Source organism: Bos indicus x Bos taurus, chromosome 25, assembly GCF_003369695.1.
Source record: "Bos indicus x Bos taurus breed Angus x Brahman F1 hybrid chromosome 25, Bos_hybrid_MaternalHap_v2.0, whole genome shotgun sequence".
In the NCBI taxonomy this organism is placed as follows: Eukaryota; Metazoa; Chordata; class Mammalia; order Artiodactyla; family Bovidae; genus Bos; species Bos indicus x Bos taurus.
Window position 1 is genome coordinate 11,533,669 of NC_040100.1, and position 22,105 is coordinate 11,555,773.

At 43.4% G+C, this 22,105-nt stretch overlaps 1 protein-coding gene across 1 annotated transcript in view; it reads left to right on the top strand.

The window, feature by feature from the left end:
* Window positions 1-8,245: 8,245 nt before the first annotated feature.
* AUTS2 (AUTS2, activator of transcription and developmental regulator) overlaps window positions 8,246-22,105 on the top strand; it is a 1,215,803-nt gene continuing 1,201,943 nt past the window's right edge. The window contains exon 1 of the mRNA XM_027527575.1: window positions 8,246-9,428. Coding sequence (XP_027383376.1) covers window positions 9,120-9,428 — 309 coding nt within the window. The 5' untranslated portion in view covers window positions 8,246-9,119. The remainder of the gene's footprint in view (window positions 9,429-22,105) is intronic.

Here is a 22,105-nt window from a genome sequence, read left to right on the forward strand (position 1 = left end):
CCTGACCTGGGGATAGAACCTCGGATTCTTTACCACTGAGCAGGCTTTGTAAATATGTGCTTGTAAATGGGTCTGGACTATAATTTGTTATATTCTTCATGTAATTCCAAAGGATTGATAATTTCTTCAATCAAGATGTTATCTGAATCTGATCCTTTTAGATCTATCAGATCAGATCAGTTGCTCAGTCGTGTCCGACTCTTTGCAACCCCATGAATCGCAGCACTCCAGGCCTCCCTGTCCATCACCAACTCCCGGAGTTCACTCAGACTCATGTCCATTGAGTCAGTGATGCCATCCAGCCATCTCATCCTCTGTCCTCCCCTTCTCCTCCTGCCCCCAATCCCTCCCAGCATCAGAGTCTTTTCCAATGAGTCAACTCTTCGCACGAGGTGGCCAAAGTACTGGAGTTTCAGCTTTAGCATCATTCCTTCCAAAGAAATCCCAGGGCTGATCTCCTTCAGAATGCACTGGTTGGATCTCCTTGCAGTCCAAGGGACTCTCAAGAGTCTTCTTCAACACCACAGTTCAAAAGCATCAATTCTTTGGCACTCAGCCTTCTTCACAGTCCAACTCTCACATCCATACATGACCACAGGAAAAACCATAGCCTTGACTAGACAGACCTTTGTTGGCAAAGTAATGTCTCTACTTTTGAATATGCTATCCAGGTTGGTCATAACCTTCCTTTCAAGGAGTAAGCGTCTTTTAATTTCATGGCTGCAGTCACCATCTGCAGTGATTTTGGAGCCCCAAAAAATAAAGTCTGACACTGTTCCACTGTTTCCCCATCTATTTCCCATGAAGTGATGGGATCAGATGCCATGATCTTCGTTTTCTGAATGTTGAGCTTTAAGCCAACTTTTTCACTCTCCACTTTCACTTTCATCAAGAGGCTTTTGAGTTCCTCTTCACTTTGTGCCATAAGGGTGGTGTCATCTGCATATCTGAGGTTATTGATATTTCTCCCGGCAATCTTGATTCCAGCTTGTGTTTCTTCCAGTCCAGCGTTTCTCATGATGTACTCTGCATATAAGTTAAATAAACAGGGTGACAATATACAGCCTTGATGTACTCCTTTTCCTATTTGGAACCAGTCTGTTGTCCCATGTCCAGTTCTAACTGTTGCCTCCTGACCTGCATAGAGGTTTCTCAAGAGGCAGGTCAGGTGGTCTGGTATTCCCATCTCTTTCAGAATTTTCTATAGTTTATTGTGATCCACACAGTCAAAGGCTTTGGCATAGTCAATAAAGCAGAAATAGATGTTTTTCTGGAACTCTCTTGCTTTTTCCATGACCCAGCGGATGTTGGCAATTTGATCTCTGGTTCCTCTGCCTTTTCTAAAACCAGCTTGAACATCAGGAAGTTCATGGTTCACATATTGCTGAAGCCTGGCTTGGAGAATTTTGAGCATTACTTTACTAGAGTGTGAGATGAGTGCAATTGTGCAGTAGTTTGAGCATTCTTTGGTGTTGCCTTTCTTTGGGATTGGAATGAAAACTGACCTTTTCCAGTCCTCTGCCCACTGCTGAGTTTTCCAAATTTGCTGGCATATTGAGTGCAGCACTTTCACAGCATCATCTTTAAGGATTTGGAATAGCTCGACTGGAATTCTGTCACCTCCACTAGCTTTGTTTGTAGTGATGCTTTCTAAGGCCCACTTGACTTCACATTCCAGGATGTCTGGCTCTAGGCCAGTGATCACACCATCATGATCATCTGGGTCATGAAGATCTTTTTTGTACAGTTCTTCTGTGTATTCTTGCCATCTCTTCTTAATAGCTTCTGCTTCTGTTAGGTCCATACCATTTCTGTCCTTTATCAAGCCCATCTTTGCATGAAATGGTCCTTTGGTATCTCTGATTTTCTTGAAGAGATCTCTAGTCTTTCCCATTCTGTTGTTTTCCTCTATTTCTTTCAAATCCCTTATGATTATACAGTGGAAGTGAGAAATAGATTTAAGGGCCTAGATCTGATAGATAGAGTGCCTGATGAGCTATGGAATGAGGTTCATGACATTGTACAGGAGACAGGGATCAAGACCATCCCCACAGTTGGGGCATAGACTTGGATTACTGTGATATTGAATGGTTTGCCTTGGAAATGAACAGAGATCATTCTGTCATTTTTGAGATTGCATCCAAGTACTGCATTTTGGACTCTTTTGTTGACCACGATGGCTACTCCATTTCTTCTGAGGGATTCCTGCCCGCAGTAGTAGATATAATGGTCATCTGAGTTAAATTCACCCATTCCAGTCCATTTCAGTTCTCTGATTCCTAGAATGTTGACATTCACTCTTGCCATCTCTTGTTTGACCACTTCCAATTTGCCTTGATTCATGGACCTGACATTCCAGGTTCCTATGCAACATTGCTCTTTACAGCATCGGACCTTGCTTCTATCACCAGTCACATCCACAGCTGGGTATTCTTTTTGCTTTGGCTCCATCCCTTCATTCTTTCTGGAGTTATGTCTCCACTGATTTCCAGTAGCATATTGGGCACCTACTGACCTGGGGAGTTTCACTTTCAGTATCCTATCATTTTGCCTTTTCATACTGTTCATGGGGTTCTCAAGGCAAGAATACTGAAGTGGTTGGCCATTCCCTTCTCCAGAGGACCACATTCTGTCAGATCTCTCCACCATGACCCGCCCATCTTGGGTTGCCCCACGGGCATGGCTTAGTTTCATTGAGTTAGACAAGGCTGTGGTCCTAGTGTGATTAGACTGACTAGTTTTCTGTGAGTATGGTTTTAGTGTGTTTGCCCTCTGATGCCCTCTTGCAACACCTACCATCTTACTTGGGTTTCTCTTACCTTGGGCTCTTCAAATAAAAATAAAATCATGAATCATCACAAGTCATCTACCAAATCCAATTGAGAAACTCATCTGAAAGGTCATTATAATCAGTAGTAAATACAGAGATCTCCCATTGGTAGCATTAAAGAGTCATTTAAATTTTTTCTTATGATTATCCATCAATTTCACCACCTGACCATGTCAGTGACTCTTCAAGTAGAAAGGATTGCCCTAAGAAGGGATGGGAAGATTAATTGGTTTTGTGAAAATCTAAAGCTTGTTAAATTTGCCAGAACTACCTTTCATGTGACCATCATGTGGTCACCAGCAGGTATCTTTCATTGGGTTCATGTGGCAGAGTCTCAAGATTATGGGTTGAGCAACGTGTAAGTCATCAGGGGCCACCTGCAGAGATGATGAAAGTTTATTATATAATATTACGAAAGCAGCACAACATATAGCAAATTGAACTACATGTTTTCTCCCCCCACTTTTTTTGCACATTAAAACTGCAGTTTGAAAAACAACTTCCAGCACAGAAAAGAATTAAAACAGCAGGTGATAATTAGGGCAAAGTTACAACAATGTTACTGCTGATGGGCTATCTGTCAGTTAATGCAAGCTATCACTTCTGCCTAGGAATAGTTATTATTAAAAACGACTTATGAGTGTTAAAGAGGGACATTAAATGTGTTAGTCTCCTTATTTGCTCATTTGGAAATGGTGTAGTTAGGTCCATTAACCAGCCTAGTTCTACCTTGGTCTCGGGGCAGACACACACACAAAGTATGCAACTGAAAGTTATTAACGACCAAAACATAAACCTTAGTGCCTTGAGTTAAAAATCAATTTTCCTAATAAATTAAACTCAAACATTATATACCAGTATGTAATATCAAGAAGAATGTATTAATAATTGCCATGTTGGCAGAGTACAAAGTGCAAGACTTAGAAGGATATAAAAATATAGTAATTTAGAAAATCTGATACCAAAAAAAATAGCTACTGCTGCGTTGGGAGGCTCAGAGTATAGTTCAGTTGTTGAGCTATAATGGTATTCTCTGACTAGCCAAGGTTGAATGTTCAAGATGTAGTTTGAGTATTAATCATTGATTCAAATAAAAGATTGCACAACTGGAGAGGCTCTCCTGGGTTAAGTAGTTTATTCCTGAACTCAGATGTAAGTTTTTTCCTTTGTGTATTCCAGAAGTACTTGAATGTCTTCCCTGCTAAACAAGCAACCTCTTTTGGAATTATTTTTTTTAGCTTTACTCTTCATCAACTACATTCTTTTAGCTAAGAATTCACCGAAGCTTTTGCTGATACGACTTACCAGCTAATTCAAGCTGCCCATTTCAAGTTTAAGCTTTATCGTTTGTTGTGCCTAATAAGAAATCTGATAATATGCTATGCTTTATTTTGGTTCACTTGCAGTATTCTCTCATATAGTCATACTGAGTGGTGTTGTGTGAATAAACCATAGCTTATTTATCCATATTACTGTTGATGAGCATTTGGGTAGTGAAGTACTCATATGTACACAAACAATATCCCCACATAGGATTAATTTTTTTTTTTTGCTGTCTAAGGGTAATATACATAGAAAGACGTGTAATTTGATGAAGTTTTACACACTGAGCACACATGTGCAACCAACACCAAGCCCAGGAAACAGAACATGACCAATTTATGGCCCCTCTCAGTCATTAGCTCTCTTCAAGGGTAACCACTAGCTTAACTTCCAATAGCACAAATGAGTTTTGCTTGTTTTTGTAGAAAACAAACTCTTGTACGTCTCACTTTTTTATTTAGCATCATATTTATGAGATTCATATATATTACTGCATTTAGAAGCAAATTGTTCATTCTTAGTGATGTATAGTGTTCCATTATATATCACTATTTATCTACTTTACTGTCAATGAACACTCTGGTTGTTTTCCACTTTGAGGGTTATGATAAATAATGTTGCTCTGAGCTGTTTAATAGATATCTTTTGGTATATATTTGATATTGGTTTATGCCTAGGAAATGAATTTCTGGGCCAAAGCATCTTCATGTGTTTAACTTTAGTAGACACAGTCTTTGATCTTTTGAGGAATCATTCTGAGGAAGGCATTTCAGTATAACCATTATGAGAACAACTTTTGGAGTCACTCAGACCAAATTTAGCTTATAAAAGAGTCATACCACTTTGTGCTTAAACTTCTTAAGCTTCAGCTTACTTATCTGTGTAATAGGTATAATAAAATCTTTCTCAAAATATGAGACTTAAGTGAGATATTTATTTTAATGCAAGTTAGCACAACGACTGGCACATAGTAAGTGCTTAGGTTATTATATGGTGGTTATTAATCATTAGCTTTTACAACATAGACAATATGGAGAATCTGAAACAAATATGGGCAATATAATCCACAGTTTTAATTCTCTGATGGAAGAAAATTGAGACTCTGACCCAAAAGGCATTACCAATTCCAGGGAGCATTACACTTGGACCCTGAAAAAAAATCATTTAAACATTATCCCAAAATGCATTTGCAAATTACTCTTGCCAGAGGCAAGGTTCTTGGATGCAGTGCATTAACATCCATTTTTTCCCCCACCAGACTTTACTCTTTAAAGATAAGACTGCCAAGGGCTACTCTGGAAAGTCACTAGTATTATACTTTTTATTATATTTGCCAATTTCACACTTTCCTCAACCCAACCCCCAAAGTTGTTGAAAAGCGACTGTAAGGACATTAGCTCCTAGTTTTCTTTGAAACTTACCAGTATTTATGTTCCACATTCTTAAAAATACTAAAAATAAGCCCAGATTCTTGTTTTAAATGACAGAGACCTTGCCCCCTGCCCCCCTTTTTTCTTTTCTTTTCTAGGAATGTGCTTGATAACATCAGGGTGGATTTCAGCAGCTGCTGTGACAATGCCTGAGAGTTACCACAGAAGTTTCACTGTGTACCGAGGTACTGTTTTAGTTAATGGCTTTAGGGGCAGCAGATTCAGTTATCTTAGGTAATTTTGGAAGGTGGCACCCTGTTCCTGATAAATTGCATCAGATCCCATTTATCAGTTACTAGTTTCAAGAAATTAAGCAGTCAGTCTCCTTTTGATAAGGCCAGAGGTAGACCTGAAAGGGGACTTTCTGAACATTTAATTGAACCTCTTTTGACTTACAAAACTAGTCATTTAACAGTCTTGCCTAAAGTCAAATGGTTTGTTTCCGGCACAGACATCAAGCTAGAATCTTATTCCCGGTTTAGTGTTTGCTTCTCTTTGCTCTTGCTTCTTGGTGGCCACCATCCCCTAATCCTGTCCTGTCCCACCCTCTACCTCAATTTCATAAAAGTCCATACCTGGGGACTTTTGAACAAGTTGTGGGGACTGAACAAGTTGTGCCTTAAGGAAATGACCATTGTCATTTGAATTAAATTGTTTTAAGTGCAAGATGAGTGAGGTTTTTCTGCTAGAACATTAAGATCCAAGAAGGAAGACCTTGTATATTTTCTGCACCACTGTATTCTCAGCACCTGTGCCTGGTACATAACAGACCCTGATCAGTGTTAAATGAAGAAATGAATGAATAAATCTTGCGTACGTCAGGTTGCCATGTCCTTTGTCTTTTCCACCTCCTTCCAGTTGTACTAATAAAAAAGTGCATATTTAGAGTCTAAAGAGGAGAAATCATGAACAAAGCGTCCGGTACGGTGCCTGATTCATTGAGGGCAATTAAAAAACATCGGGTCATTTTCCTTTTCTTCCTTCCCAAGTGTAGGGTACTGGGGGTATGGGGTGATATGCCATGGTGTTTATATGCCTGGACATAAAGTGACGTGGGTAACTAACAGGCTGGGGAGAAAGGACTGTCGACGTCTTTCTGATCCGTATCAGAAATTCCAGTGCCCCGAAAAATGTACAGCTATATTACCTAGAAAGGCTAGTCGCATTTGTTGATTGATTCTGGGCTGCAGTCAACTCTTAATACAAGTTTTTTTATAAACATTAGCTACTTTGCGGCAGGATGAAGCACAGTGACAGGAAAAGCAGGGACCCCTCTCCCTTCTCCACAAATAAAGGAACTCCTCTGTGGCAGGGGCTGCGTTTTGCGTGTCTAACGGGTCCTCGGTCAGGGGCGGTCCCCACCCCTCCAGCCCCGCCTCCGCGCCCTCGGAGGCGGCAGTCGAGGTTCAAGTTCGGTCCCTGGACGCTCGCTCCCCGCTCCGAAGCAGCTCGCGCGTCTCTAGGCTCCCCCCGCCCCCCAACCCCGCAGGCTAGGAGGGCTCAGAGGTCATTCGGGTGCTGGGTCACTCGGCCACTCGCTGTGCTACCACGTGGGAACAAAGTTTCCAACTCTGCGGTGGGGCCTCCCACCCAGTGCCCCCCAGCGGAGCAGAGGTCCGCACTTCGGCACCCGCTCGCTTTTTTATCGCTTGCAGTTGCAACCCCCCATCTGGGGGACTCCTTCCGCCACCCCCCCGTAACCCCTCTCTGAAATCCCTCCTTCCCTCGCTGCTCAAGTCGCCCTAGGAAAACACCCTAGGGGCCTCTGCAGAAGGCGGCCCCAGCGCCTCCCGCGGGCCTGGGGTAGGGGGTCCAAGGACAAGTGTCCCGAGGAGCGCGCGGGGGGCGCGGAGCTGGGCGCGCGGGGTAGACTGGTGACAGCGGCCCGCACGGCGTCCCCAGCGCGACTGGCGGGAACATTCCGCGGCTCCCACACCCTCGCGCGCCAACTCTGGCGGGTCGCAGTAAACCCCGAGCTAACTGACCCCTCCACGCCCCCAAGCCGCCCTCACGCCCCGCTCCCGGCTCGCCTCCGCCCCCAGTGCGCAGGCCCGGCCGCCCCAGCGCGCATGCCCTGGGCTCGCGAGCGCGGCCAGCCCCCAGCCTTGTGCTTTCTACACACTCTACAACTGGGGAGGGGGCGGGGGCGGAGGGAGCCCGGCCGGCCACGTGATCCAGCCGGCCGGGGCCGCGGGGGCGGGAGCGCGCGCCGAGCGAGGCGCGGGGAGGGCGGTGCGCGTGCGCGCGGCGCGCGCGGGCGGGCGCCGGGCTGGGCTGAGGCGGGCGGCGGCGGCGGCGCGGCAGTGGGCCGGCCGCGGAGGGGGAGGAGCGGGAGCTGAGCGAGGCGGGCGGGCGGAGGATGGGGCCGTGCCCGGGCTCCCGCTGCAGCCGCCCGCGGACACGCCGTGCACCCTCCGGATCGGGGCTCTCGCGGCGGCATCTGTGGCAGCGTTAGCGGCGGCAGCGAGAGCGGCGTTCCCGGCGCTTCCTGGCCGCGCTTCTCCCTTCAGGCTGGGCGAAGAGAAGAGGCAGCGGCGGCGGCGGCACACCGGCGTCTCTCCCGCTGGAGATTTCTTTCTGCTTTCCTCGTCGACTGACTGACTGCCCCCCTCCCTTTTTTTGAGGAAGGGTGACCTCTTCTTTGGGACTGGAAAAAATATTTTTTTGAGGTGGGGGGAGGTGGGTGGCAGCGTCAGGGGCTGTTTCTTCTCTTCTTTCATCTCCCTTTCCTTCCCCCTCCGAGCCCGAAAAGCAAACCCCACAACTGCTCCAGCATCCTCCTTCCCTTCCTCCACCGCTTCCAGTTTCGCCCTCTCCCCTCCTAATTATTTCATTATTATGCTCCCCTCTCTGGGGGGTCTCGTCCCTCTCAGGTCCCTCGGAAGCCTTGGCCTCCCCTGGATGCATTTCTTAAAAATTTTGGAGCCAGGGAGTGAGTTTTCTCTGAGGCGTGTGTGAGAGGCGGCGGGGGTGTTTTCCTGCGCGAGGGGCGGGTGAAGTTCATTGCCCCCACTTTTCCCGCGACCTTTTTCGGGCCGGATTTGGAGTCGCGGGGGGCGGGCAGGCGTTTTCGGGGGGCGGGGGGCGCGGCGGAGAATGGCTGCGGGGAGGGCTCCCCGGAGCCTCCCAGTCTCTTGATCAAAGCATTCCGCTATTCTGATTTATTGCCTGCTTGGTGAGTTATTTTTTTTTTTTTCCCCTCTAAAGGAGACCTGTGTGTTCAGCCATTACTTTGCTCGGCGCTGCTCACAGGAATCTCCGACCCTCGGTGCTGTGGGCAGCCCCGCACTTGGGCTCCTCGCCTCTCGCCCTCGCTCCCGTCCCTCCTCCCTCTCTCCGCCCCTTCCCCCTTTTCTTTCTCCTCTCTTTCTTCCCCACTCTCCCTTCTTTCGGCCGCCGTCTCCCCCGCGCCCTCCTCGGGGCGGAGGGAAGCCGAGAAGGGGGAGGGAGGGGTTGGTGTCAATTTTTTTGTGCGGCCGCGGCCGGAGCCTGTGGCGGGCAGGCAGCGAGCGGGGAGACCCCGGCGCGGCAGAGCCATGGATGGCCCGACGCGGGGCCATGGACTCCGCAAAAAGCGGCGGTCGCGGTCACAGCGAGACCGGGAGAGGCGCTCCCGGGGCGGGCTGGGGGCCGGCGCGGCCGGCGGCGGCGGGGCCGGCCGGACCCGGGCGCCCTCGCTCGCCTCGTCGTCGGGCTCCGACAAGGAAGACAATGGGAAGCCCCCGTCCTCCGCCCCGTCCCGGCCCAGACCCCCGCGGAGGAAGCGGCGAGAGTCCACCTCGGCCGAAGAGGACATCATTGATGGATTTGCCATGACCAGCTTTGTCACTTTTGAAGCGCTGGAGGTAAGGGGGACCCCCCTCCCCCCCGGTTTCCCTTTATAGGCACGACCCCCTCCCTCCTCGGCTGTGCTCGGCTCTGCTGCCTCCCCCCGCCGCGCTCCGGTCGGTCTGGCTGTCTGTCTGTCTGTCTAGGCTGAGGTCTTATTGTTGGGGCGGGGGGGGGTAGCTGGGGGCGCGGGTAGACAGGCAGCAGGAGGGAATCGCCAAGCCGTGCCTGGTCTCCTGGTCTCCTCGTTCTCGCTCGCCTTCCCCTTGCGCCTCCTCCCCGCACCCCCTCCACAGCAGATGGGCAGAAAGAAAGGGGTTCAGGCATCACAACAATGCGCCCCCCTCCACGGAGAGCTCTGCCCTTATTGCTTCCTCCTCTCCCTCCCCAATCATGGCTTCTTGGCTGGTGGAAGTCTCTTTGCTGGGTTTGGGGCGCCTGTGGACGGTTCTCTGTGTGCTTTCTACAGAGCCATATGTCCCTGTGTGTGTGTGTCTGTGTAGTACAGACCTTTCCTGGGTGTCCTCGGGACCGGAGACTGACGGGGTTTTGTGGTTCTTTGCCCCCTTCCTCTACCCCTCTTTTTTTCATTTCTTTTTTCTTTCTTTCCTTTTTTCTTTTCTTTTTTTGGTGAAGCTGGGGAAGGGGGCGTTTTCTCCTGGTTGGGAGAAAGGAGGGAGGAGAGGAGGGAGGAGAGGAAAGGATGGAATATCTTTCAGTATTCCGTTCGGGGCTCTATTACGGAAAGGGTTAATTGTGATATTATTTATACACATAACATGCACATGTGTGTGTATATGAACAATTCGGTTAAAAGACAGTAAAAGGTCCACCAGGGAGGACGGGTCGGAGGAAAGAATAAAATCCTAGCTGGTATCTGAAGGGCTTGTCACCCAATTGTCCCTCTCCTTTTCCTTTTTTTGTGTTTTCTTTTTCTTTCTGATTGGCTTTGTGTGTGTGTATATATCTATGTGTATCTTTCTTTATTCCTTGGGCACCTGCAGCGTTGATTTCCAAATGCACATTTTCCTGCCAGCTAAAGGGCTCCTGGGGGTGTTGGTGGGGAGGGGGGCAAGTAGAGGGAGATTGTCCGGGGGTCAGAGGGAAACTCTCTTCACCTGGACGGATCTGGTTTGGTACTGGCATGGGTCACTGGCATGTATAAATAACCCCCTTTTCTCCTCCCCCATCTTCCTCTCCCCACCCCCAACACACCACACACACAGGCGCTTGGAGATTCTGCAGAGTTGGTCCACCTTTCTTAAGCACAAAACCAAGATAGGAGTTGGTTTCTAGGGTTTCCTGCACCTGATGTGATGGTGTGAGGTTCCTGAAAGAAACTTTTCCCTTTCCCTTTGGTTATTGCTGTTATTATGGTATTGTTTGCAGTGCTCAAATGCAATCTTTGTTGATGACAGCTTAGATCTCACATGCAGTAACTGTGCAGGTTTAGATTGCTGTGTGTGTGTGTGTGTGTGTGTGTGTGTGTGTGTGTTTGGGTGTCAAGTTTAAACATTTTTTTAAAAGGAAGCCTTCCTGTTAGGGTTATTCTTTTCTGTTTGAACTGCTTTTTGGTTGGGCTCCTGGTGGTTATGGTGGTGGATGGTGGCCAGTGGTTGGGGAGGAATGGAGAGTGGTGGTGTTGGTGGCCATAGATTTTGATATTAGTGATTGAATCAGTTATCCTCTGGTTCTAGAACTGGTACTTTATTGACTAAAATGGATCTTACATAGTTCTTTTGAGTGTTGAGGCTCACCACTTATTAGGATAATTCTAACTGTGGCTTCAACTTTGCCAATGTGGGGAGGGTACTGAACAGTGTGACTTCTTTCTCTCTGTCTCTCTCTCGCTTTAAAATAGGAATTGAAATGGTAGTATGTATTCTAGTATGTGAATTAGAAAGTGCTGCCTAAAATTTGATTGTTATCAGTGGTTGGTTTAGGACACTGTTTGTAAGAGCTGCTTACAAGTGGTTTTGCTGCCAGCATGGTTATCCTGGGCTCTGTGTGGCCCCTCACAGTAAGTAAGCAAGAGGGGCCTGCAGATTTCCACAAACCTTTTTGAAGGTCAAGTAAAGATAAATATAGCACATGCAGTTATTTTTGGTGGTTTTACTTTTAATAAATACTTGATGGGCTTGTGTATCTATCCATTTGGCTTTTGACAGAAAATTTGCCCATTCTAGTTTCTTTTGGGTGTAAAAAACTTCTAATTTTTAAAGAAGACCAAATTTGAAGTGTACCATTAATACTATTCCTTTTCTTGCTGTGATTATTTTTCTGCTGTTTTTCTAGATTCAAAACCCAGGTTACTTTGGTTAGCTGAATATTATAATACCTTCATATCTGAATATCATTTGCATATCTCTGGTTATACAGGTCTAACTTTTAAAAAAGTTTCTTTAAACTTTACAGAAAAATGTAAACATATCCAAAAATACAGTATAACAAACTCCAAGGTGCACAACCACCTAGGTTCAACAGTTGTCTTTCTAAGTGGTAATGACTCGGGGGGAAAAAAAAAAAACGCACCCAAACTCATAGTATTATCACACCTAGGTGAATTAACAACAGGTCCCTAATATCAAATATCTTCACATGCATTTGTGTTTAGGAGTCCCAATTTTTGTAGGAAAGCTGCAAATATACTTTTCAGGTTAAAAAAATATATAGTGGGAAATAAAAATCATCATGTATATCTGGTTCTGTGGGACAGCATAGATCTCTTTGTGGCTTATCACATCTGTGTCCATGCTTCATAGTCAGGCATATGTGTGTGGTGATCATTAAAATCTCTGGTTTCCTGTTGTCCTCAGTTTGGAAGATTTACTGAATTATCACTAAGAAATGTGAGGGTTTGTTAGGAAACAGGCAGCTAAACTATGAACTTGGACAGGAATGTATAATACAAGAGTACTTGTAAATGTTAAGAATTATCATGTATGATAAGAATTATCCTAAATACATACTATGTTTTTGTGTCTAGAAATGAAAGCAGTTGTCACCACGGATCATTAGAGTTGCTGCTAGTATGATGTTGTGATAAGAAACCAGAAATATTGGCTTGCATAGCGAGGCTTTTAAACTTAGGCTTGATTCAGAGCAGTAGCTAGCAAACTGTGGAGTGTATACTTTTGGTGTTAATGGACACATCATTTGACTCCATGGTTTGGTTTCTGTCTTGAGTGGCTGATTTTGACTTCCCTTTAAAAAGAAAGAGGCTCCTAACTCATAGTGAAATGTCCTAATAAAATTGTTCCAGACTAATGGTTTTACTCATAATACTGGAGGAAAAATAAGAAATTTGTCTAATGAGAACCATAATTTTTATGTGGATTTATTTTTCACTCTTGTTGGATTCTTATTTAAAATGATGAAAGCTTTGGACAGAGTTTGAGAAGTCCCACACTTTATACAGTGAAACTGGCAGAGGTAGTTTCGTATTCTGCAGGGACACTTGTCTTGAGTAATTGTGCCCTGAAGTTCAAGTATGTGATTGTGAAGAGTCTTGTGATAGAAGATAAGAGGGTAAGTGAGGAGGCTAAAGTTGAACATGGTGTTCTTTTCATTATGCATTTGAGCAGCACTATTATCATTTGGTATGGTACTATTTACTTGAATATTCTTTGAATGAGAGTGACTATCCCCAGATATCAAGCCTCATTAAAAAGTGGTTTTCAGCAAACAAAGTATAAATGGGAATGTTGGGATCTAGTACTGCCAGTGTACCCTGATGTGCCAGATGATATTGCCTTTCTGTTATTTGCATTTTTTTTTCTGTGTAATCTTGATTAGGAAGCCATATGAACACTATGGCTGAAAACCTGCAAATCCATTTGTTTCCCCTTCACTTGGCTCTTGTGCCCTGGTTTCTTAGGGGAGCCTCCTTATATACAACTGACCAAGGGAAGCAGAGATGAAATGGAGGGATTAACAGACAGGAGGCCAGTTGGAGCTTTGCAGGCTTGTAAAAATGAAGGAAGACTCATTTCTGGTGGATGGAGGATCAAACCAAGACTTTCATGGGGTCTTCATTTCCTTTGTGTTTCAGGGCTTACCCACACATTGATAGTGTAAGTAGGCTGTACAGAATTTGATGTACTTACAGCATATCAGGCTCTGATAACTTACTGTGGTCAAATCTCACTTATTCAGTTTAAAAAAATATTAATCATGTTTCTTGTATCATTCAGCAAATATTTATGGAGTGTGTGATATGTGCAAGGTTCTAGAAGTGGGGGAAGTCTATATATATATAATAATATGTTATATATATATATAGTATCTTTGAAGGAGTGTGCAGTTCAGTTGGTAAATTAAGTCTAGCACTTACAGTTTTGAAACAGGCACTCAAATGCCTTATTCCAACTAAGTGCAGTAAGCTTTCAGAGAAGGAATAGTGAGATAGGCTGAAGTATTTGAGCAGCTTCCTGGAGAGTATATGGGTCCTCGTAGGTTGAAGTGATTTGCATAGAGAGAGAGAGAGTGGGGATTGGGGAGGGGATTCTGAGAAGAGGGGATGGTGAACAAGACATAGAAACAAAATGAGTGACTAGGGTTTGAGGGGCTGTAGAAATGAGAACAAAATGGTGTAAGTAAAGAGTGGTTGTGTAGCCACCTTCCAGGCCAGGCTGTCCTAACTAGTTGAGTGATATTGGGAAGCTACTCTCTAAAGGAATCCTTTTCTTTTTGCACAAGTTGAGAGGTTTAAAGTAGTTTTAAAGCAAAGATACCCAAGCTAGAGGGAAACACAGTTCTCCAGGTGTTCGTAGGTTGTGTCCAGACCAAGAAATGCAATTCTTCGCTCAGTTAATTTTGGAACTTGATGGGCCAGACAGAATTAAATGGGTAACTTGTTCTGCAAGGATTAGAAATCTTTTGTAATGTGTATGTAAGTTTTGAATGATAGAGAAAGAGATGTAATGTGACTTACTTCCTAATATTTGACCGAACTTTCATTCTTGTCATTGTAGTTCATAATCCAGTATGGGAATTGCTGGAAAAGATCTCAAAGGTCCCTTCCAGATCTTGAACTTGATAATCTCTGAGTATGTTGGCTGATGATAGACAACTTGAAAACCAGGCACAAAAGTTTGAAATCAGGGTGGAAGCTGCTGCTTGAGTGGGAATGGCAAGGGGAGTGTGAGATTTAAATAATGAGAGATGTAAATAATGATGATTAGTCCATTTCTCCTCCTTCCTTTTCCTGCCCCGTGTCAGCCCTTTCATTGATTGTTAGCAACCCCACCATGAAGTGAATATTGGTGAGTGGTTTTCATTAATGGTCCTTTCAGTGTGATAGTAGCCCAGTTCTAATGCTACCAAGCTACCTTCCAGCCAGAGGGAGTTTTTATCCTGTCTTGGTTCCTTCTGGTTTCTTCTGTTGCTGCTTTTTAGCAAGCTGGGAAAGAAGGCTGGATGAGAAAGGAGGTTGACACTGATGTTAAAATAAAGGTTTTAAATTATCTGCCTTTCGCTTGCTTATGTATGAAGTGTTCGTTCAAGAAAGGTCAGAACCCTTCGTCTGCTGTGGAACTGTGTTTTTGTTGCGTTTTTCGCTTCCTATCTTGGCAAGTTTGGGATGGTGCTATGGAGTAAATGGGTCAGTTCCAGCATTTCACTTTGGGCAGTTTGCATAGCGTTAGGATCTGAGGCGTTCCTAAGTGGTAAGAAAGTTTATAGAAGGAAAAAGGACTGTGAATAACATGCTTGGTTATGAAGTCAAGTATTTTACTATACTTAACTGAATTTCAGTATTTCACTGTACAAGGCAGAGCATCACTTCAGGAGTATTTATGTGAGATGAGGTAGAATATTGTGATATGGTGATTCCATGCACTTTGTGTTAGCTGTTGAGATGAATTGCTTTATATCTTTTTTGGAAGTAGACAGGGTATACATGAATCAGTAAATTTAAAAACTGAATCACAGAGTCAGTGATTAGCCTTTGATCCTTTCTGAGAGTGTTTTCCTCTAGCTTTCACCATTGAAAAAGGGTTAAAAAAAGAACATTCAATATGATTCTAGGAGATTCAAGGAGCATTGAGGTGATAAAAAGATTCTAAGATCCTATACAACATTTCTATTTGCTGTCAAAAATAAATGACAATTATGTAGTGTGAGAGAATGCTAGGATTAAAGTCCCCAAGCTTAAAAAAACATATAGTTGAGAGCAGCTACTAAAGAATAATGTAGGTTACACTTGCTAAATTTGAAAGCCTTTGGACATAAGGTCTGCTGCACTTTTTGATATGGAATGAGCAAATGAGAGAGAGAGAGAGAGAGAGAGAGTGTGTGTGTGTGTGTGTGTGTGTGTGGAGGGTGGATGGTGGGTTAGTGTTTTTACATTTTATTTTACCCCTATGCTGTAATACACTAATATACTAAATGTAGTCTAACTTTGTAAAAGTGCCTCATGCTATTTTTTCTCTCTAGAAACAACACTTTTTTCAGGGTCAGGATTAAAACCAGTATTTTGTTGATACAGGGAAAAGGTAATGGAATAGCAGCTATTCATTTGAGAAAGTTGTGGGGGAAAAGTCAGATTTAAAAACTCTCAAATAATTGAAGTTTGGAAGACCAGGATGGGAATTAATCAAAACTAATTTAGGGACATTTAGCTGGGTCAGAACAAGTTTTTCTTACACAGTGTGTACCTGTTCCATGAATAGATGAATGCAGATTTTTCTTTCCTAGAAGTGGGGCATAGAATTAAAGGCTGTTGAGACCCTGAATTTGTGTTCCTTCTTCTAGGTTTAAACTGTGTTCTTCCTTAATTTTTTCTAATAAGCCTTCGGGGTAGGGGGTATGCAGGCAGTACCTTTCTGTCTAAGGTCACAGAAAATAGGTTCCTCTTGATGCTGTTAGTAACTGAGGAGGGGAGGGGTGGCTTTCACTTCGTCTGGGTTCCTTTGCTTGCTTAGGAAGAGACTATGATGGCTCAGGGGGTAAAGAATCTGCTTGTAATATGGAGATACAGGAGACGCAGGTTTGATTCCTGGGTTGGGAAGATCCCCTGGAGGAGGAAAATAGCAACCCACTCCAGTATTCTTGCCTGAAAAGTTCCATGGACAGAGAGTTGGTGGGCTATAGTCCATGGGGTTGCAAAGAGTTGGACTGAGCAGCTAAGCACAGGCAAGCACAGGCAAGCACAGGCTTCTGTGTGCCAGGCCTTTCCAGTCTCGGTTCCATATTTTGCAAGGGGAGTTGTAGCCTGAAATCGTTGGTATGGCTGCTGTCTTTATAGGTTTTTATTTCACCTACTAAAGGGAAGGGAAGTCGCTCAGTCGTGTCCGACTCTTTGCGACCCCATGGACTGTAGCCCACCAGGCTCCTCCATCCATGGGATTCTCCAGGCAAGAGTACTGGAGTGGGTTTCCATTTCCTTCTCCATTTCACCTCCTAGTGCACGTGTCAGTCTCATCTTAGGGTCCAGTAGGTTCCCCACCACCCATTGCCTGCCTGCCTCCTTCCCACTCTCCCTTGCAACTTCCCTCCTTTCTTTCTTCTCTTCCTTTACTGAGGCCGAATCATCAAAATTATGAATGCAAGTTAATAAAAGGCAATGGATTTATGAAGTTCTGAATGAAATGTAGACACTTTAAATTCCAAACCTTCATTATTTGAACATTGACAGTCTGAGGGACTCTGAGGTTAGTACTGTGAGGGTAAATTTCTCAGTTTTCAGATTTCTGAACTGTTATCAGCTCATCATTCTAATTTCTCGTTCATTTCTGAACTCTGGTTAGAGTGTGCCTGAGTAAATACCACAAATGACCAAGTACATGCAACGTTTTGTCATTTTGATTTGCCACCATACCTTGTAGTGCCGTATCTCTGGATCCAGGAAAACCCAAGTGCAGTAAAATGGAGTCACAAGAGGAGAAGGAAAAAGCCCACAGTTTGTAAGTAAAGTAAAAATGGCTAATGCAGGTTGGGATTCACTTTTGGCAGAAAGCCTTCAAATTGCAGACAGATACTGTGTGGTTGTTGTTAACTGAAGCATTTTGAAATGACCTGGATTACATACGGAAACACAGCCTGTGAAAACAGATTATATGGATGAAATCTGATACTTTCACACTGGTTCTGGGACAGGGTTTATGTCAATGCCAGGGTCAAGTGGTGATGGTTCCTGAGGGATGTCAGGATATTGTTTTCCTTGTCTCCACACCTACCCTCGTCTGTAGCACAACCCACCAAGTTCATTCTGAATTTATGCAAAGTTTCTCATGGCAGTGATATTTTAGAGCTTGTAAAGAGGATTTAAGAGAGTCTGGTATTGCAGTGATTTCTTGATAGTTATACTGAAACAGACTTGTTGTTTGCTAGGTTCTCTGTTCATCTGTGCTTTCTAGCTAAATGTTACTGGCAATTTAGTGAATAGTTTTCCATAGTTAGAAACTAAGAGAAGGGGAAAAAAAAACCAAACCCTCAGGAGATAAAGATGTAGATGGAACAATAGTTGAGCATTAGGTTATCACTTATTTTCCAGCCACATACTAGAAATTGCAGTGTTCCACCCACTCTCCCTATACATGTTCAGTGGGCAAAAATAACGAAGGTCCTGAATTGTGCTATTCTAAGAAATGATTTTATATAGTTCCAAGTGACCATATACTTTCTCTGGGGCCAAAAGGGAAGCAGGCATTTAGTATCTTGCATTGCTGCGTGTTCCAAGTTTGCTCCTGCCGCATTTGTTAGGCCGATCAGTTTATTTGGGAAAATTACAGTTTTGAGACTAATGCCCAGAGCTACAGTCCTCAGGGGGGTGTTGTCCTAAAGTTAGGACCTCAAGTTTTTCAGAGCAGCCTTTTGATCCATTTCACTTCAGCTATTGTTGACTGATGTGCTTTCTAAGCCAGAGCAGCATTAGAGGCACAGAACTTGTCTTTAGAAATGCTGTAGTTCTACCTCTCGTTTTGCAAATGAAAACACAGCCCAGAGGGGTTAATTGTCCTGCTTAAGATCACACTGGGAGTTAGAGGCTCTCACTGGTATCCAGTGAAGCTAGAGGACTGTCTGCTTTTCTTTAGTCAATTGGAAGGCTGAAAAAAAAAATACCACAAATGAGGGTGATCACCCATGGTTGTAAAGATTCCCAATTTTTCTAAGAAATGTTCTGATTATTGCTCAGTATCAGGAAACTTTTAAAAGCATTCTGGTTTCCTCCAGTGCACGGTTGGCCTTTCTCTGCAGGTCCATTATTAGTCTTTTTTAACACTCTTCCCTCCCCTCCATAATGAGGATGTAAAAGAAAAAACAAATATTAGGGTGATGATATGAGAGTTTCTCATCCTTGAATATCCAACAGATAAAATAATTATTTGGATGTAAGATGATCTTAATGTCGGCCCACTGAAAATTTTAATGTAATTTTTTGAGGGTAGAATATTTTCTTCAGCCTGGTGATTCAGAGACTCAGAGCAACTTACCAGCGTTGGTAGCAGGACATTTTTGAAACAAGTGAACTTTGGAGTATGGTTGAATTGAAGACTCAGTCAAACTTTTCTTCTGAAGAAGAAAGACTCAAAATATTAAATCCACGTGACGTGTTGGCTAAGGCATCTTGCCTGTTTATTGCTGAACCAGAAAATGTATAACAACTGTTTGTCATGTGTATATATTTATAGCCATTCATATAATGAAAAGAAGTTTTCATGAGATTGTAATAACATATCAAGATGGATGTAATTAAAACAGAAGCAGATTGACACCCTGAATTAAATGCAAACCGTAAACCAGGATACCTGAGCATTGGTGCCTTAAGTATTTGCTGCAGGGGGCAGTCAGCCAAATACGCAAATAAAAAGACATTGATGAATTTCCCTGGGTGTGTGTGTTGTGGTTGCAGAGAACTCAACTATTTTATTAATCTTTTATCAAGCATTGTTTAGATTGCAGCAGCAATGGAATGTATTAATTTGGCAGACCAAATAGCTTAGGACCAGAAAGTAGGAAATAATAAGGGGAAGACATGATTGATATACTGTCCTATAAATAACACATGCGACTGACAAAGGGGCTGAGTAATCTTTAGATCTGTGCTTGATGTCACTAATGGAGTTGTTAAACCAGGATGTTTGAGTTGAACTTCAATCAGAGAGGCTGCCTTCCATTTAAAATGCAGGTCTATCTCTAGTTACACCCTGGACGGATATGTTGACAAAATTGGTGTAGGTTGAATTTTTTGAGGTTGGGTGAATGCGCTGGGGAATCTTACTGTGAAAAATATGATTAAAAAAGAAAATCAAGTATGATTCTCCTCTCTGCAGAGAAGTTTGGATTTTGGTAGAGTCAGTCTCTTTAGATGGGCATTGCTTTTCCTGAGACACTTTTCTGCATGTGCTCCGTGTACTCCTAGAAGAAAGTAACTGTGAGATTTGCGTTCTCTGTACAGGTTTCACACCTTACTTGGTCAGGGCTTCCAGGAGTAATTGGAGGTGATTTGAATAAACCCGCATCATTCAGATTTCAGAGGTTGGTTTTCAAGTGCATGCTAAAGAGAGCTTGCAGCTATGAATACGGAGTATGATTTCCATATCTGTTCCATTGGGGAGTCCAGGCATGTCATAACCACTTCAGAGTCATGATTGTATGGAGACACCCCAGCTATAATTTTTCTATATGACAGTTCAGTTTTAAAATTGTAAAGATGCCAAGTGCAGGGCTGTATTGTTATTGGGGAAGTTGGTGACATCTGTTATATCTTGCTAACCAGGGGAGGAAAATGCTTTAATCAAAACATCTAATTATGCCCTCTCAACTGATGAAAGATCTTTTGCTAAATTTTTGGAATTGGCCTTAATGGAAGAAGCCGGCCTCTACAGGAACTGTGAAGTAAACGTACTCTTTTTATTTGAAAAATACATATCATTAACCATGGTGACATAAGGGTATTTTAATTTTATCAAATTGCTCTTTTGCTGTGTGTTGTAAAGAGGCATTTTCAGAAGTCGTCTAAGCCAGCATGAAGTTCTTGCTTTTGTCCTCCCTCTCACCCTCATAGCATATGAGGCCCCAGAAGGAGTTTGTGCTTCCAGATAGGAACCTGGGAAGCTAAGAGTTGGTTGAGAGCCACCTGGGGAGGGAGCAAATGATAATTACAGGTGAGAGGCTGGGGGATGATTCAGCCTGTGTGCTGGGAGGTGCGATTTCACACCTGAGTGTTAAAACCTGCCGTGTTAGACAGTTGTTTTAAAATTAGTTTTATTAGGCTAGTATAGAAATAGCCCAGATTGTTCCAGGTCACCTTCAGTTGAAGGAATATAACTGTTTTAAAATATCGAATATATAATGTGATTCCAGAAGTGTTTCCTGTGTTTAGAAGTAGTTTCAAGTCATATCTGAAAGATTCCAAAACTGTGTTTAACTCATCATATCCACAACAGTTCTAGCTCCCTTGATCACTTTATAAAATTTGCTAAATATTTTGACAATCACTCAGTCTTCCAACCTGTCTAGTAAAGCCAACCTTTAACTATATTTCAACCCAGAATTAATTTTATCTGCAACAATTCTGTTTCCAGAGTCAGAGATAACAACAACATACTACATAATAATAGCAGTAGTAATAATAATAATAACTTATTAAGAACCTTAATGCTGACCTCAGAGCAATGCTTTACTTCTTAGGTTTCAGAGTATTTCATTTTTTGAAATGATTTTCCCATGGCTTGTTGGGGACAGCCTTAGGGTGTTTTTGAAGTGTTGACCTGACACTTTACTCTGTGTTTTATTTGGGTTCTGATGGGAAGTTCAAGTGCTGTTAATTTTTTCTTGGTCTGTTATGTGCTCTGTCATGGCTCTTTGTGTAAAACTTGGGGTATGACTGGCACTTTGGAAAAGAAAGAGCCAGAGTTACCTTCCTGTAACCATTATTTTATTTCCCTCTATTTCCTAACTTTAGTTTCTGTATTCCCCCTACATGTATCCTTCCTGGGGTATTTGATGCTCTTAGAATTGTTGCTTCCTTTACTCAATAATCCTTGCACAGTAGGTAGGTAGTGCTTATTTAAAGTTGACCTATTTCCACAAAAATTTCATGAAAAGAAATTTTAGAAAAGGGGGCTAGTGTTTATTTAGTATTTACTCTGTGCCAGACATTGTGCTTGGAATTTTGCATTCTTTGCCTCATTGGAGCTATGCTGTGGAAAAAGTGAATGATATCCCCGTTTTAGAGTGGGAAGACACTGAAGCTCAGAGGGGTTAAGTCAGCTTGCTCAAGGTCAGTACAGAAGAGGCAGGAAATGCAGTTGTTTCTGCCTGACCTGAAAGCTCAAGCTCCTCATCCCTTCCATTCTTCCTTTAATACTGATTCATTTTGTGAGGGAATCCCAAATGGGACTCTGGTAGACCACATGTATTTGTTCCTTGTTGCTGCTGAAAATTGTCTTGGTTACAAAGGATTTTCTAGGTCTAATAATAAGATTTAGGGAGGGGATAGTACCTCACCATCTTTTTGGAAGTTCTTTACACCACTCATATAGTGCATCTGTAGCTTATTTGTTGTTGGTTTGATTCTTTTTCCTTCTTTTTCTTTCTTTCAGTCCCTCTCACTGTTTTTCGCTGTATTAAAATCTGACCTTTTTCCTGGTCACATAGCTCAGGTAGATTTTAAGCCTTTGTTGAAGGCAAGGGCTCAGGCTATAATATTGAGCATAACTGTGTGCCAGTCCCTGTACTAAATCCTTTC